Genomic DNA, 17,946 nt, shown 5'->3' with positions numbered 1-17,946 from the left:
CATGAGTGAGCATAGGGATTCACCTTGGGCTTTTTGCTGTGATCAGAGTGGAAATAGAACTATAGTGAATTCAGATGGCTACTTTTTCTTAGATAGCCTAAACAAGACATTACAAGAGTATGAATAATTGTGGCCAGCTGGTACACTAGCCTTACCTAGTGAAAGTGAAAGTGCCACAAAAGCCACTTGGGCCTCCAAAGATAAGATACCCCAGAGCTGTGGCCTTAATACTTTAAGGAGAATGGGGCAGCTACAATCCTTTAGGGTGGCTACAATCTAGTCCAGAAAATTTGAACATGATTTGCCTGGTTCATTATACCATCCACCTGTAGTACCTCCATCTTCTCTGAACTGAATTGCAGTTTATTTACCCTCATGTAATCCATTACTGATGCTAAGCACTGGTTTAGCACTCCTATCAGAGCCAGCTCAAGCCTTTGCAGGACACTGGGCAAGCCACCCTCTGTGGATTTTCTACCTTCTTGTCTGTCACTCCTAACCCCCTTTTCCACACTGGTTGCCTGCCACCAGTGCTATAGTGCTCCCATCTCAATTACCTTAGCCCCACCCTCAACATACATACACCAAAGGCAAGGTTGATGCAATTAAGATGAACTAGGACCTTGGATTTGAACCCTGGTCTCCAAGGTCCTAGTTCATCTTAATGGCATCAACCCTGCCTTTGGTGTATGTATGTTGAGGGTGGGGCCAAGGTAATTGAGATGGGAGCACTGGATTGGGCTGATGGGAGTTATAGTTCAAAAAAGTAACTTTTCCAAGCTCTGTACTCAACGAACTCTGAGGCATCAAGCTGTTTGGTGCCCCCTTTAGCTTGGCACCTAGGATGAGTGCCCAGCTCGCTCACCCCTAAGGAGAGTCCTGACTGATTGCTACAGACAATTTGGCATCCAGGTCATGTTGGGCATGAGCAGTTTTATCCTCAAAATGCTTAGCAAATAAGTCACAGGGGGGCTCTGAGAGTTCCTTAATATCTCTTTTCTGACCAAGTTTTAGAAATACTTGCTATGCATTGCCATTCAGCAGTGGAACTAAAATCCATTTTAATGGATTCCTACTGGGAGGAAGGGTGGGAAATAAATCTAATAAATAAATAAAATCCTGGTTTGCCACTGGGTGCTAACTGATTTCCAAAGCAGGGTTAGATCACTGACCTATTGTAATGGTTTCTGGCTTTTTGGGGGGTGGGGAGGAATCTATCACGTGGACATTGTACATAAGCTTGACCTTATTGCCGTTAGTGGACCACTATGAATCTGCATGCAACAGAAATAACAAATCCACACCATATGGTGAAGCAGTGTTTCTCCAGCCATGGGCTGGGATCCACCAGTTGGCCTGGCCACTTTCTGGTGAGCCTCAGTGCCACGACCTGCCCGTGCCTCCTCACTTGCCTGCATTTTGGCTGGATCTATGCCAGTACCAGCAATTCATTGCTTGCCTGCTGAGTAAAGGTGGCCAGGAGATGGAGATGTTCGGGGGCAGGAAGGGAAGTCTCCTCTGAGGGGAAAGGGCCAGAGAAGGTCTTGAAGGAAATTAGAAAGTGAGACAAAAGTTGTCAGTGGCTATTAATTAAAAAAATTGGGATTAGAAAGAAAGGGGGTAAGAAAAGAAAGCTGTTATAAGAGGAAGAACTAGTAGTTGGGGCTAAGGTAGAAGTTGAATGTGACAGGAGAATGGGATAAGAAATTACAAGAGATGGGTAAAAATACTTTGAGAGCCATGTGGGAGTGGGAAGGGGAAAACAGAAAGAAGCCACCTCTGGATCAGCAAATTCTGCCTAAAATAGGGATGCTGTCACAGTATTTCCAGAGTCAATACCTGCACTTAGTTTGAGAAAAGCTGAGCTGTGGAAATCCATGCCACATAGTAAATACCGTGGCAAAGAATTTAGCAACTTCCAAAGGGATATATTTCAGTAGAAAATGTCAGTAATTGCCAGCTGATTATGCCAAACTCTGCCTCTATCTGCCACCATTTTGTGACCGGCTCTGCCCTTGCACCACCTCTGTGTGACGTGTGGATCTCAGTAATTTTCAGCCATTTCAAGGAGGCCCTGTGGGTGGAAAGTCTGAGAACCCCTGGTGTAGCAGAAAGGATATACTTAGGGTACTTTTAAGATCTCTGGACATTATTTGTTGAGAAGATAGGGCACAGAAAGATTGTGCTGAAGTTGCTTAACTGTCTGCTTGGTTTCCTCTAGTGATGTTTCTGCCTAAGAAAGCAAAAGACAAGGAATTTGATTCTAAGAGCCAGTGTATAGATGGAATCAGCCGGCTGATTTGCACAGCAAAGCATCAGCAGAATATGTTGCGGGGTAAGTGCTCATCATCCAATGCAATTGTCAGTCTGGTTTTGAAAGTCTGCCATGTTTGTTCTTTAATTCCTAATTTTATGTGTTTAGTTCTTTTGCAGAGCAAGCTCTAGAGTATTTGGGCCAGTTCAGCTTCAGGCCCAGAGTCTCTGACAAAATCCAGAATATTCAGTTTGAAGAAAAAGGGTCATCACTTGCCTCTTTTTATCCTCATGTCTATGATAGCTTTCACATAGTCTGTACCTTGATTTGAATTGCCTTAAACATTTATGTGTATGTGTCTAATTATATATAGAGAGAAAGTGAACACTGCCCCATCGTCAAACTTCCTTCTGTTGGTGACAGAACTTCCTTCTGTTGGTGGAAGGGGAAGAGAATTTCAAAGCTGGAAGGTGCTCATAATAGGCTCCTTGCCAATCCACTGACACTCAGCTCTTATCTGTAGTTTAATGGGACTGTTTATTCTGAAGGAAGTGTGTATAGGATTGCAGCCTTAATTGCTTACAATGCAAGCCTATGAATATCTATAAAAAAAACCTTCGGTTTAAGAATGTATCTCTGGATGCATATATTTCTACCAAATGCTAAAAGGCAGGGAAATTGGGCAGCTATAGTGAATGCGTCAGGACAGTGGGAGATATTGTACTGGTCAACAAATTTGTAAAAGTGCAAACACAATTTGGGTTGGTTTTTCACACTCCAATCCACTTCCTATGTAGCTTGGAAGAATTTTTTGTAATGTTACCATAGGATGAGTAATACAACCATAGGATGAGTACTGACAACACCTGTAATCAGGACAAATAACAGAAACAAGACATGTGACACAGGAAGTGGATTGGACTGTGAAAGACTAACCGAAATTGTGTTTGCATTTAAAAAAAAATTGTAAACAACCATATGCGTGGCACATAAAACTAATGCCTCTCATGTAATTTACTAAAAACATGAACACTACACAAACAATTACAAATGTACAAACACTCTGAATTTGAAAATGGTTACAAAACTTTTATTATGAACCTGAAAACAGATAAGGAAGTCAAAATAACTAGTAGAAGTATTGTGCTGCTGTCTCATTGGTGTAGCAAGCTGAGTTCTCACAAACAGCTGGCTCTTGAAAAGAAGAAAGATGAACAGAATCCCACACAGGTGGGTGTAACCATGCACTACAGGCAAAAAAAATTGTCCAACTGCATCCAAACATAGATGGAAACCTGTTCCTTGATCTCGGGAACCATCATGCAAAGTTCGGTTGAAATGCACAATGGACAAACAACTTTCCAAAATACATTGTTGATTTCAGGCAAAAAAATATTTTTCAGAAATCTAACATGCAAGATGCATCTTGCCCACCCACATATGCACTTTGCCCCTTCTACATACATACATAAATACATACACACACTCTCTTTTCTGCTGCAGCCGCAGGAAGACTTTTCTGTTGAGATACGCTTTTGTGCAGGGTTAGATTATTATGAGTTGTATCCAATTCAGAGTACCCATCAATATTAATGGGCCTAAGTTATTCATGACCATTAATTTCAAAGGGTTTAGTCTGAGTAGAACTAGCATTAGATACAACCCTATATTTTTAATGTATGCTACTTTGGAGCTTCCAGCTTGTTATTTAGATTTGATTCTATACTTTTGATTTCAAAAATTGCTTTTTATTGGTGTATATTGAGTTTAACTGCCTTGAATGTTTAGGAAAAGCTGTCTGTAAAGTACAAATAAGTACATATTATTATTATTATTATTATTATTATTATTATCATCATCATCATCATCATTATCAATAATAATAATAATAATAATAATAAAAATAATAAAAACCTGCCCTTCAACCAGCGGTCCCAGGCAGATTACAACAATTTTAAAACACATAATTAAAACAGTTACAAGCAACCTAAACAACATCATAGAAAATAGGGTGGGTCCTAAAAATATACATCTCAGGTATCAAAGACCAGGGTAGAGAGGTGTGTTGTCAGCATTTGCCAAAAGTTGTACAATGAAGTTTCCAGATGCACCTTGGTGGAGAGGGAGTTCCACAGCTTAAGGGCTGCCACAGAAAATGCCCTCTCCCAGACCACCACCACCCTGAACTTCTGGGGGTAGTCGAACTACTAAAGGGGCTTCCTCTGCTGATCTCAACACCTGAGAGGGTCTCTAGGGAAGGAGGCAGTCTTTCGGATATTTGGGACCCAAGTCATTTAGGGCTTTAAACACTAACATGAGTACTTTGAACTGGGCCCAGAAATGAACTGGCAACCAATGCAGCTGTTCTAAAACAGGTGTTATAAGAGTTCTAAAGGGAACCCCCCTCCAGTAATCTGACTGCTGCATTTTGGACTAGTTGAAGTTTCCGAGTAGTCTTCAAGGGCAGCCCCATGTAGCGTGCATTGCAATTTTCCAGTCTGGAAGTTTCCAGAGCATGGAGCACTGTGGCCAAATCTTATCTCCAAAAGGGGCCGAAGCTGGTGAGACCACCTGAACCTCCAGTTGGATCAAGGAGCACCCCCAGGCTACAGACCTGCACCTTCAAGGAAAGAACAACAGAACAGTCTATCTTCCCATCTCCTGAACATGAGAACTTCGGACACATAACACCTATGTCTTTTCAGGATTTCACCTCAGTTTATTGGCCCACATTGTCCATCGCTGCCTCCAAGCACCGGTTCAACACCTCAACTGCCTCTCTTGATTCAGATGGAATAGAGAGGTAGAGCTGAATGCCACCTGCATATTGATGGCACCTCACTCCAAATCTCCTGATGACAGCTCCCATTGCCTTCATATAGATGTTTAATAGCAAAGGGGACAAGATGGAAGCCTGCAGAGCACCACAGGAAAATTCCCATGGTGCTGAACAATAGCCTCCCATAACTACTTTTTGGAAACGGCTCTGCGGGTATGAAGCAGCTGATATAGCACAGTGGGGAGGAGAGTCTGGCTGGGAGTCCAGAGTCTGTGAGTTCAAATCCCCACTCGTGTCTCCTGGGTGTCAAGGGCCAGCTAAAGATCACCCCCACAGTGAGTGGCCCAGGGATTACGTGCCCTGCCACCTGTGCAGCCGTGGGCAAGCTGCAGAGTCCCAAGGAGCCCAGTTGCCTCCCAGCTGGCAGTTGCGAACAAGTAAGGGGCTGGCTTGTGCAGCTGTGGCAAGCTGAGCAGGCCCTAGCCAGCTGGGGAGGACTAGTCTAAGAGGGAGGCAATGGTAAACCTCCTCTGAATACCGCTTACCATGAACACCCTGTTCATAGGGTAGCCATAAGTTGGGATCGACTTGAAGGCAATCCATTCCCATTTTCTGCGGGTATGAGCAGAACCACTGAAGTACAGTGCCCCCAATCTCCACCTCCTTGAGATGTTCCAGAAAGATACTGCAGTCAACAGTATCATAAGCCACTGAGAGATCAAGGAGAACGAGCAGGGTCACATTGCCCCTATATCTCTCCTAACAAATGTCATCAACCAGTGTGAGCAAGGCAGTTTCAGTGCCATGGTCAGGCCTGAAGCCAGACTGGAACAGATCCAAGCAGTCAATTTCTTCCAAGCATGCTTGAAGCTAGATCACCACCACCTTCTCAAGCACCTTGCTCAAAAAGGGGATATTTGCCACTGGGTGATAGTTGTTTAACACTTCTGGGTCCAGGGAGGTGGTCTTAAGGAGAGGACGCACCACTGCCTTCTTAAAGGCAGATGGTTCCTCCCCCTCTCTCAGTGACTCATTAATCACTCCTTGGATCCACCCAGTCAGTCCCTTATAGCTAGTTCTCAGCAGCTAGGTAGGGCAAGGGTCAAGGAGACAGGTGGTGGGCTTAATTTCTTCAAGCAGCATGTCCACATCCTCAAGCCGCAATAATTGAAATTTGCCTTTGATGCGGCTAGTATTAGGATGGATTTGCATTAGCAAATCTTACATTTTTGTAAGATAATTGATCAAAGTCCCTATAGGCTGAAATATACATTTTGGTCCTTTGAACAGTTTGGCACATGTTCAAAAATAAAGGCTTGTGGACTTGGTGGGGAAGATGTGATGCAGCAAGAAAGATAAGAACTGTAGAAAACTGGATTTATAATAGGCCACAACTTTATTCACTATACTACTGTTCTTCAACCTTGGGTCCCCAAATATTGTTGGACTACAGCTCCCATCATGCTTGGCCATTGGCTAAATTGGCTGGGGTTGATGGGAGTTGTAATCTGACAAGATAGAAGAACAGTGCACTACACTACAACTTTCATGAATTTGGCTACACAGAGGACAGGGACCCTGGAAGGTCTGTTAGCTCTCCTGCTGACAGAAGAACCCCAGCCTGTCTGCTAGAGAAAGCTAGGGGGACTGGATGCTCTAGATGGCAGATGATGTGGAACATCTGCAGGTACCTGTGCCAGCCCCCAAAGGAGAACCGGGCCACGATCCCCATTCCCCTAAAGCCTCTTAAGCCCCCCCCCCCAAGATGGTGTATATGATTCAGATCCCTCCTGCCTCTTGATTATGGTCCAAGTGCTACAAAAGAAAGGCATCTCAGCTAGACTGACACCACTACCAAATGCATGGAAGCCACAGCAGCTTCATCATTCTGCTGCAAAAGTCCTTCAGCCAATTTCCATTGAACTTTTCTGAGAGTTGGATGCCATCTAGCTTATAATGTTCAGGGATCTTGTGGGAGTTACCTGGGTGCTGGATCCAATCACCACCAAAGATAGTCACAAAGGAGTGTAGTGCTCTTTTAACTGACAGTTATGCACTGAAAGTCAGTTTTCAGAATTATTATAAAAAAAGGCTTCTTAGCACAGTTCTACTTATTATCTAGGCATGGCAAATCATTCACAGAATTGAAATGCCCCAGGATATCTCATGTTAGTTGACTGGTGGAAAATCCTTTGTGATTTTTTTAAAGGCATATCCAAATAAGTTTTGTAGCTCCATACTTGGTTCTGCTTCTGCCTTTTATGTTTATTATTTGCCATAATGTCTGATTATTCTTGCATTTTTCTTTCTCAGTTGGTATATTTATATTTGGTTGCTACTAGTGTCAAATTCTTTGGTGAATGTTGCAAGTGGATAGTAACACAGTTTATCTGTGTAAAATGAAACTGAAGTTTTGTAGGGAAGGACCATTTAAACATATTTAGATACATTTTATTTATTATTGCCAGGTGGAAATTGATGGAGCTGCTAAACCCAAAAGAATAAATTGCAACCAGGTCCCAACACAATTCCATTCTAATCATATTTGTTTTTGTTTTTTATCTCCTGTAGTGCTTATTGATGGAGTAGAGTGGAATGATGTGAAGTTCTTCCAGCTAGCAGCACAGTGGTCTTCCCACGTCAAGCACTTTCCCATCTGCATATTTGGACATTCCAAATCGTAACACAGCAGAATCCATAGGATAGTTCTGCAAGCCACAACACATGAGTGCCAGCTGCTTGTGCTCTCCTGCATTTTACTTACAAATGTGCTTGGATAACTGCTCAGATACTTCTCTGTTTGTTCTTACAGTTGGCTGCAAGGAAAGGATGCTACTTAAAACAGCAGCAATTTGGTCTTAAGTCTAGACATCCATCTAAGATAGTTGCAGGAGCCCCTAAGAATTTTTAAAACCCAAGAGTAACTGTATTGCTTATTAACATAGAACCCAATTGGATGGAGAGTGGAATGGGAGATTCATTTCTCACTTACCTCAATTAATTTCTCATGCCTGTGAAATTCTCCAAACTTGAAAAAATCTCAGCTAGAGAATAATTTCCAGCTTACCCCTTCTTTCCACCCATCCAGCCTCCCCCAACACAACATACGCATCCAGGTCATCTGATCTATCCTTCCTCCTCACTAGTACTCACCACCATGATCATTATGAGTATCAGGATGAAAATCCATGATAGACCTAGGCAATGTATTTTTCCCAAGGACCATGGCTGTTGCAGAGAGAAAGCAGGAGAAGAGAGATCAGATCTTCCTCATATTTCCTCTTTACACCACCACCACTGTAGTTGCCCTAGAAGCATATTTCATTAGAAGCAGGAGGAGGTTTGGAGGATTGTTGGGCTGAATGGGTGGAAAGGAAGAGTTTAGGCAGCTAGGTGGATAATTTGTTAGAATCAGATTGGCTTAGCAAATCATTCAAGTTATTTTTGATTTGGGGTAAAATAACTTGTGTCACTTCGGAATCAATCCTAAGCGAAATTCCCCATCTCAACAGCTTTGTGTTAAACCAGATCTTAACCCCTTAACTTATACAATAGCAAAATTGTTGAAAGTATTCTCTCCTTGTCTCAAAACTGGCAACCTTCTACAATTGTAAAAATGTTGTTCATCTGTCTGTGGAAACTCTTGTGGACCTTCCCATGCAACAGAAAGACCTTCTAGTTGTGATTATGTGTTCTGGGTTTTTTTCTGATATCTGACTTGGGGTAGAGCAGTATTTGAAATATTAATAATGAATGTTACGAAGAAATATAGTACTGCCTCTATCAGTGATGGCCAAAATCAGCCCAATTGTGAAATCCCTTTCTGTTAGGTGGCTTCCACTGCAGTTGTCAGTATGTAGGATACAAATTTGGGGTTGGTATGTGTGCTGTTGCTTAGCATTTTGCATTTACTAATTTTGACCACTAAATGTGAGATAATATGTGTAATAATTTGTAAACATTATGTTGCCAAAAAAAACCCTAAAGAGTGCCAGGGAAGTAGAGCTGGTGCTCAGCATGGTGAATATGTCTTCCTTCAGCATTGTATCCTGCGCATACAGGATAGCACATATTCCACGTAGGTGCTGCAAACACTCCACATTATTACCTCTTGAAGCACTTTCGCCATCTTCCCCCTTCTCTCTGTAACTGCCTACAAGACTATCCTTCTACACTCCATTAAACTAGGATGTAGATCATTTTAGAGAATAGGTCCCCAATGTCCTTCCACTGTTCACTGCTTCCAGTGGCACATGAGTCATGACTTCCCAAGTGAGATGATACTTTGATCATTATTCCAGGGGCCCAAGTCTGAAGGAACTCCTTGGCAGGAAAGGTTATAGTCTTACCCCTGGATGTTTGGTGTTGGGAGAGGGGTGATAAAACGTACTGCAGACAGCACCCAGATCTTAGGAAGATTTCTGTTTCCTTTCTGCTTGGCCACAAACACTGTATGGTTTTATTTAAAGTCTCATTTTTATTATTTTGTAGTTTTCTTACTATTCAAACTTGGATCTGCCAGTTTCTCAATATCTGCCCAGTCCTGTATAACTTAATCACTCTGAACAGGAATCCACAGGTGAAAGTGTTGGTTGGAGGCCAGCAATAATGAGTAGTTAGGGAGATGAGCTGGTAAATGGGAGGTTGAAAACTTCCAAAAGGATTGGGTGCTTGTTCTCTTTTTCCTTGTACCACAGAGTAGATGCTCCAGGCTTGACTTAACTGGCTCATTTGGTTGCTGTCTCTTAAAACAAAAACAAACAAAAAATCTGTTCAAGATCCCCGCAAAGCCATTCTTATATGGTCTGCTGATGTGTGTGTCCTGCGATGGCCATCAAAGACATCTGTTCAATTTTTATTTATTACTGTTATTGTTATTGTTGCTGCTGCTGCCTCTGCTGGCTGGGGTGGTAAGCCTGATGCCTGGGGAGCAAGTGCAACCCTCTAGTCTGCTCTGTGTGTCTCTTGGGACTCTCCTCAGGCCATGCCTTCTCCCCAGGTTGCATCCCTCACTAGCTTTACTTCACTATTTCTGCCTGGCTGGAATATGTCCTTGAACTTCAATGATGACTCTTGCTTGCCTAGATGGAGGCTTTTTTTTCTGTGTGTGTGTGTGTGTGTGTGAGAGAGAGAGAGAGAGCCTACTGTACAAAGGTAATGTTTACATTAGTTGTTTTATCCACTTTTGTTCTAGCCTTGCCCACCTCTGATATGTGGCCCCCAGAAAGTTCATAAGAGAATATGGCACGGGCTGAAAAAGGTTCTCCACCTGCATTACATGATTGCTTCAATTTGTGCTGCAATTTGGGAATATGACACTGCCTTTACATTAAGTTTTGTCAGAGAATGACACTTCCATTTCTCTTGGAAGTAAGATCCATTTCAAGGTGATGTGCCTTGCTGCTCTAGAATAGCTTCCAGTCTTGCCTTGGGAAGGCACACAGACACATAATTCTTTCTGATTGGACAAACCAGACCTTTAAGGAAGTTACTTGGTTTCCACCTTCAGTCTTTCTTCATGCTTGTCCAACCATAATGACTAAAGCAGATTTCATATTTAGTGTGTGCTTGGCAAAGCTTTGGATAGGCCAGCAGTGATTGACACATTTTTTGCTGTTATTTGAACTAGCATTATAAATGGGTGTAATGAAATATACTATCCACCATACAAGGACCATTCCTTAATTACCTTTTATAGTGGTATAGTTGCTGATTTTTTGGCATGCTTCCACATGATGTTGCCATAATTTTATCTACTATTACGGAATAATGTAATTAACCCCCCTATTTTTTCTTCTTGTGTTTATGGATTATATAGTCCCCTACATACAGTAAATCAAACAGATTTTCAAATATTTTAATTATTGTTCATGCTTGTACTGGGTATGTTTGGCTTCACCCTACAAATACCTGATAGGCAGAAGCTACAATAGCCACTCTCATTTCATGGGTGTCTCTTGGTGTCCCCATGGTGTTATACATGGATATGGGACCTGTGTTGACATCCACACAGTTTAAGGCCTTCTCTCAGGCTTTAGGGATCACTCTGGACTATAGTGCTCCCATCATCCTGGGAGCTGTGGAATCGTGGAACGATAGAGCGCCATGTTAAACAAGCTCTATCTAAGCTTCTGTTCAACCAGCCATGTTTATATTTTTATTTTATTTTATTTATTAAAGTTATATCCTGACCTTCCTCCCAGAAGAAGTCTAGAGTGTTTTCTTCTTGATACATAGTCAGGCCTCAAACTAATCTGAGATTTGTGAAATATCTGGAATGGCTCCTCAATATTTTAATTTGTGTGAAACGTATCATCCTGCTTTCGGGGGGGGGGTTGATGGATCTATTTTGGGAGTCATCCTTCTGATTGATGTGAGCTGTTTGTTTGGGGTGGGTGTTCTCAGGAGAAATGGCAGATAGCAGTGGGAGTTCCAGGAGGATCCATGGGTCAGACACACATTGTTCTTCTCATCTAACCTCTTCTAATCTGTACGCCCACAAGGTTAGAATTACAGAATACTAGGCATTAAATATCCCTTTGTGCATGCTCAGAGCACTAACATTTACTGTCTGGAAGAAGATGGTGCATAAGGGCTATGACTACAGCCATGGGGCTGAGGAAGGGAAAAACTGTACTCATTATCTAGTAATAGTGACATGTGACCAAAGGTTCAGTCAGTCAGTTTCAAATTCACTCTTAAAAACTTTGGATCAAACAGCGACTATACCACTATAAAAGGTAAGTGCAAAAAGGCCCTAACTTTTGTGTGTCTAGGACTTCCATACTCCCTGTAACAACTGTTTTGCTCTCATATTGGGTGACTCTTGACTTTCCCATATACTTAAGAAGAAGCCACCAATAGCGATTGGGGGCCCAGGGTATTGTGGCTCATCTTGTTCCATCACATTTACAAGAATGCACCAGACCTGAATTAGTTAAGATATAACTACGGATGTAAGTTAGAACTGAGTTTGAGCACTTCATTTTTGGGGCAATACATTCTTTTCTCAGAATAAACAGCTGCAGATTGAGGGGTTCTCTACTAGCTGCCTCTATTGTCACGTCTGGTTTTGAGGCACTAAGGAAAATCCATACTACTTTGTAATCAGAAAACATATGCAAGTGAATTGTTGCCATAAAAGAAACTCAGAGCAGGTTGTGGTTGCTTTTGTTAAGGAAAAGCAGTTTATTCTTAATGACAGAAGCTGTCTTCTTCCATCTGAATTTTAAAATTACAGCAGAGTTCATTGTAATAGAGTCAGCTGTCTGCACTCTCAGAGCCTCTTCAACAACAAGAAATTTTTACACAGATGTGCAGGGCCACAAATTCCTCATTCCTTTAAACAGTGGAGTCAAATAGCATATTGTTCTAATAAATCATCAGTACCATCCAACTTAAATGGAGCTACTACTGGATCTTAAACCCAGGGATTTACCCCACTCAGTTCACAAATTCTCAAAGTCTTTGTCTTTACAGTGTCTGGAAGGTACCTCTTGCCTAGAGCATCTCTCAAACTCTTACCAAGAACACTCTTTTCCTTTTCCTTTCCCTCATTTCCCTCACACTCTTTTCAGTAAATTAGGCATGATTAAGAAGCAATTAAATGCAAGAGTAGTTCATTACATGATGACAATTCAATGTAAAGCATAAATGTATAAAAATAAGCACAGTGATCTTGTACACATTAAAGTTTTAATTTGTTACAAAATATCTCTTGAATGTCATTACCATTTGCCCCACTGATTACAGGGTACAAAATTAAAGTGTGAGCCATTTAGTTAGTATTTTCAAGTTACCCTTTGTCTCAAATCTGCTGGTCAAGTAGTGGCTTATTAGTCTTTTGAGCAAGAATAGGAGGCAGACCTTTGCAGAGAAGCAAATCATAGATATCTTCAAAAGGAGAAAAAGCGTAGTTTATTGCCTACTAGAGCGCAGGTAGCACCAAAGATTGGGCAACTCAGCCTAGTGCCTCTTTCAGTAAGCAGCTTGTGAATGGTGTTTTGTTCAGAGTGACCTTGCTTGCAGACATGGAGAAATGAAGGGATGTTGTCCATTTACATGTATTTTTTAACAGTCCATCTCTTTCATTGTACTTTTTTTAATTAAGACTGTAAGTGTACATAGCCTGTTTGGAATAAATTGCAATGTATACTACTTTATGAAATATTTTATGGTACTAATGCCCTCCTAATAAAATTGGATTGGAAAGCACACACTTATTTGTTTCTTGCTTTGAAATGAGTTTTAATCTCACTTTCTGTTTCAAAATGGCATACTGATCTTATATCTCAATATTTCAGTGACAATTAAAATATTTTAGCACTAAAAATAAATAAATATAAATAGACATGGTCAGGGGAGAGGCTCATCATCATTGCTTCAAATCAAGGTTTGAGCTAAGAATCTTGGCAATTCTGTAGGAGGATAACCACATCATCTCAGAAAACTAACAGCAGCATTTAAACTATCTTATTCCCTAGAAGAACCTAAGGAGAAAGCTGCATGTTTCATGTGAATGCATGTAACAGTTCCTTAATGCCTTAAAAAAAGCAAAAGCAAAATCATCTGGAAGAGGGAATTTAAACTTTGGGGTGGTATGTTTAAATCATTCCTCACCCAACATTTCCACAGTACAAACTGCTCCAAAGCAGGTTTTGAAGTTTGTTCTTGCCCTTGCAAGCATATATTTTGAACTTCATAGGGGGAAATCCGGGAGGGGGGAGCACCAATGCAGGGAGATAATGACAAGGGAGGATGAAACATCTCTCCCTCCCCTTCTACTACTCTGAATACCCCCTCCCATATAAGCTTTGTCGAAAAAGAAACAAAAGAATAGTACCAGTGCAGGATGCTGTCTTGGGAAGACATTTCAGGTTGGGCTGTTGCTACAGAAAAGGCCTGCTCTTTTGTACATAACATGATGTAAGATGGAACATGGAGAAGGAGCTTCTCAAATGAACTTAAGTGTACAGGCTGGTTTATTCAGAAAGAGAGATCCCTTCATATGTTTGGTCCCCAAGTCATTTAGGGCTTTAAATAAAATACAGAAATAAAGTTTGGAGTCCCTGTGGCCCTTGGGTCTCTTTCCACTTTTAGGAACAAGGGAATCTGCCTTATACCGTCTCAGGCCATTTGGTACCACGTAGCTCAGTACTGATGACATGGATTAGCACTGGCTCTGTTTAAAAATTATCTTTTTTAATTGCTCTTTTCAATTCACTAATGAATGCGCAACATACCTAGGGTAGATCTGCATTTGAAGGACATTCCACATACATTTGAAGCACATGAATCCGACCACAGAATCATGGGAACTATAGTTTGTTAAGGGTAGTGGGAACGACCTCTGTGTTGGAATAGTTTTTTAATACGTTTTTAAACTTTTTTTTTTAATATGTTTTTAAATCTTTTTAAAAAGGTCTTTTTAAAGCATTTTTTAAAATGTTTTTAAATATGTTTTGTTTTAAAGTCTGTCTTTATGATGTCTTAAAGTGTTTTTAGTGTTTTTGTTTGCCACCCTGGGCTTCTCCTGAGACGAAGGGCAGGATATGAATCAAATAATAAATATAATAAAATATAAATAAATATTGGGTGAGTTTTCATACACTGTTACCTTGGCCTGAAGGAGCTGCCACCAGAGGGCTTGAAGCTTGAAGCCAGTGGCCAGCACTGCTGGCCATTGCCCCCAGCATGCTGGAGGAGAGGGCAAGGAGGGGTGCCCGGAGGAGCAATGCACAACACCTGGAGTGAGGAGCCACTCACCGCCCCACCACGTGCAAAGTTGCCAGCCCGCTTGCCTGCCAGCTGATGCCATGTCATGAAACCCAGTGCAGACAAGTGAAGCGCCGAGAGGCGGAGTGAAGATGCTGAGTGATGCTGAGCTATGGCTTCCAAGGAGCATCTTTATGAGCTATGGATGCTCTATTTCAGGGGTGGCCACTCCTTGGCTCTCCAGATGCTGCTGGACTACAGCTCCCATCATCCCTGATGCAGTCTTGCTTGGAGGCTGGGCCTGGCAACCAAGAGGTCTTCTGTATCTTTAAAAGTTGTGCAGGGGGAAGGGAGAATTCCACCTTGTGGTTTTTCCCATTACAGTGCTGCAAGAACACCTACACTTGGCTGACTTTCTCTTCTCCTAAAGACACAGGATCAGTCTCAGGCCCTGAGCCTGGCAACCCTAATATTGTCTCAGCCTAAGTTACCTCACAGGGTTGTTGCAAAGATGAATGGGGGGAGGGAATGGCAATAGTCGTGGCATTCACAAATCAAAATAAGTCTGTCGAGGGGGGCACACACAAGGAATAAGATGTCTGATAGATAGAATGGTCACAGGTGAAGCTTTCCCCATAATTGTATGTTCATGCAAAAAAGGCTTACATTTAATTTCTACCTGCCCCACAGCTGTCCATAAGAGCCTGATCTCCTGCAATGCCACCCCTAAACCATGCAAAGAACTCAAGTAAAAAAACCAGCAATCACAGAATTTCAGCAATTTTTTTTAAAAAAAAGAACATCTGTAACAGTATGAAATACGACATTTTCAGGCAAAAGGAAGTTATGAGACAGTAGACATGAAACCCACGCACAAAGCCTTGACAAAGACCGACAAAAATACTCTGAGCATGAGCATTTTCACATTTTAAATTTTTACTCATCATTGTTTTTGCTTATTTATTGCCTTGGACCAGTCCGTAACTCTCAGCCTAACCTACCTCGCAGGGCTGTTAGGAGGAGAACATTCAGCCGAGTGCAGGTTTTCTCAACACTGTAATGGTTTTAACCACAAGGTTAAATTCTCCCTTCCCCCTGCACAACTTTTAAAGATACAGAAGACCTCTTGGAGGCTGGGCCTGGCAACCAAGAGGTCTTCTGTATCTTTAAAAGTTGTGCAGGGGGAAGGGAGAATTGCAAGAGAGGGTTGTGGCGCAGCAACTGCAAATACTCTTGGATGAAACAGATTATCTTGACCCATCCCAGTCTGGGTTCAGGCCTGGTTACAGGACTGAATTGGCCTTGGGAGCCCTGATCAGGAGGACAGGGGGAGTGCAACCCTGTTATTCTTACTTGATCTCTTGGCGGCTTTTGATACCAGCAACCATGGTATCCTTCTGGGCCGACTTGGTGAGATGGGTGTTGGAGATGCTATTTTACAGAGTCTCCAGAGTCGTGCTCAGAGAACAGTATTGGGCAATTGTCTTTCGTCCCCCTGGCAGTTGTGCTCTGGGGAGCATGTCACCCCTCTGCTGAAAGAATTGCACTGGCTGCCCATTTCCTGCCAGGCTAAGTTCAAAGTTTGAGTTTTGCGTACAAAGCCCTATACAGCTTGGGACCAGGATACGTGAAAGACTGTCTTATTCCTTATGTACCCAGTCAATCGCTGTGCTCTGCGGGTGAGGGCCTCCTGTAGATACCATCTTATGAGGAGGTCCATTCCGCACAACATAGGAAACAGACCTTTAGTGTAGTGTCACCTATCCTTTGGAATTCTTTCCCCATAAATATTAGACAGGTGCCATCTCTGTTATCTTTTTGGCGCCTACTGAAGACCTTCCTCTTTCAACAAGCCTTTTAAGTAGAGACTTTATCCCAGTCTGTGTCTGTGTTGGAATTGCTTTTTAATATGTTTTTAAACCTTTTTGTTTTTAAAAAAGGATGTTTTTAAAGCTTTCTAAAAATGTTTTAAAAGATGTTTTAATATATTTTCAGGTCTGTTTTTATGAAGTTTTAGTGTTTTAGTTTGCCATCCTGGGCTCCTACTGGGAGGAAGGGTGGGATATAAATCTAATAAATTAATAAATAATTGTAATATTTTGTCCCTCAGGAAAGGAGCCCATTGTTCAAATCTGTATGTAATCAAACTAGTTATAGAGTGAATACCACCACCTCTCTCCACAAAATAAAATCCCACCACCACATGACTCATACTAGGTATAGAAAACGAAGAGTGGCACCTCCCTGATCTAATCCAATCGGATTCTGCTTTGAAGCTTTTATTTTTGAGGCTATAAAGACTCCAGGCTTCACAGTAAAATTGTTATGAGTTCTAGTTACCCAGTTCCACTATGAAATCACTTGCTGAATCACTTTTGTGGGTTCTGGCTCCCCAGATCCACTCTGCTGATGCGGAGCTGAATCAGGCAGCCAGAACCCAGAGGTCTGACCTCCCTGCTTTTTCTTGACTGTCTCTGGTTTCCTGCTTGCTGCATCTGCATCAAAAGTCCACTACAGTTCCTGCTTCCCCTGGATCCTTGGTTAGTTGAAGCAGAGATCCAAGAAGCCATTTTCAGGGTTTCTTCCTGTTTGCTGCATTTGCTGTTTTCCTACCTGACCCAGGAGTTTCACACACCCCTGCTCTACTTCTTCAGGATTGCCCACCAGGGCTAGGAAAGGTACATCTTGCTCCTTTTCTGTCTTCTGGAGGTCCTTATCTATAAACCGTAGACTCCACATCTGTTCCCTCTGCCTGTCTTTTTGTGTGTGACTGTGTTTCAGAAGCCCCTCTTTCGGCCTTCCTGCCCAGTTGCTTGCAACTGAGACCTAGTCTGCAAAGTGAGCCATGAGAGAGAACAGACTAGTGTGTCTCTGTGCTGAACTCACCCCACCACTCCATCTCCACTTTTGCCTTCATATGTGTGCATATTATTTATTTATTTATTATTTTATCTATATCCTGCCCTTCCTCCCAGCAGGAGCCCAGGGTTGGGGTATTGGGGTTGCCAGGTCAGAAGCATCCCAAACCGTGAGATTTCAAGGGTGGGCCCTAGTGATGTCACAGGGGCAGGCCCGATCGATGTCATTAAGCATGATACATTAAGTATCAACCACAGTTGCTTGGCGCATACAGTTCAAACAAAAACATTTCTCTGATTGGAAATGAAGAAAGCTTAGCTAAAAGATGGAGCCTGAGTAG

General features: G+C 42.1%; 1 protein-coding gene across 1 annotated transcript in view; it reads left to right on the top strand.

The window, feature by feature from the left end:
* The window catches only part of PACS2 (phosphofurin acidic cluster sorting protein 2), a 219,935-nt gene extending 211,810 nt beyond the window's left edge, over positions 1–8,125 (top strand). Inside the window, 2 exon segments of the mRNA XM_061585566.1 lie at positions 2,222–2,335; positions 7,605–8,125. Of these exon segments, the coding sequence (XP_061441550.1) occupies positions 2,222–2,335; positions 7,605–7,717 (227 nt within the window). The 3' untranslated portion in view covers positions 7,718–8,125.
* The last annotated feature ends 9,821 nt before the right edge of the window (positions 8,126–17,946 follow it).

This window comes from Rhineura floridana, chromosome 1 (genome assembly GCF_030035675.1).
Source record: "Rhineura floridana isolate rRhiFlo1 chromosome 1, rRhiFlo1.hap2, whole genome shotgun sequence".
NCBI lineage: Eukaryota > Metazoa > Chordata > Lepidosauria > Squamata > Rhineuridae > Rhineura > Rhineura floridana.
Note: the sequence above shows the minus strand (reverse complement) of the source record. Positions and strands in the feature narration are given on the sequence as shown.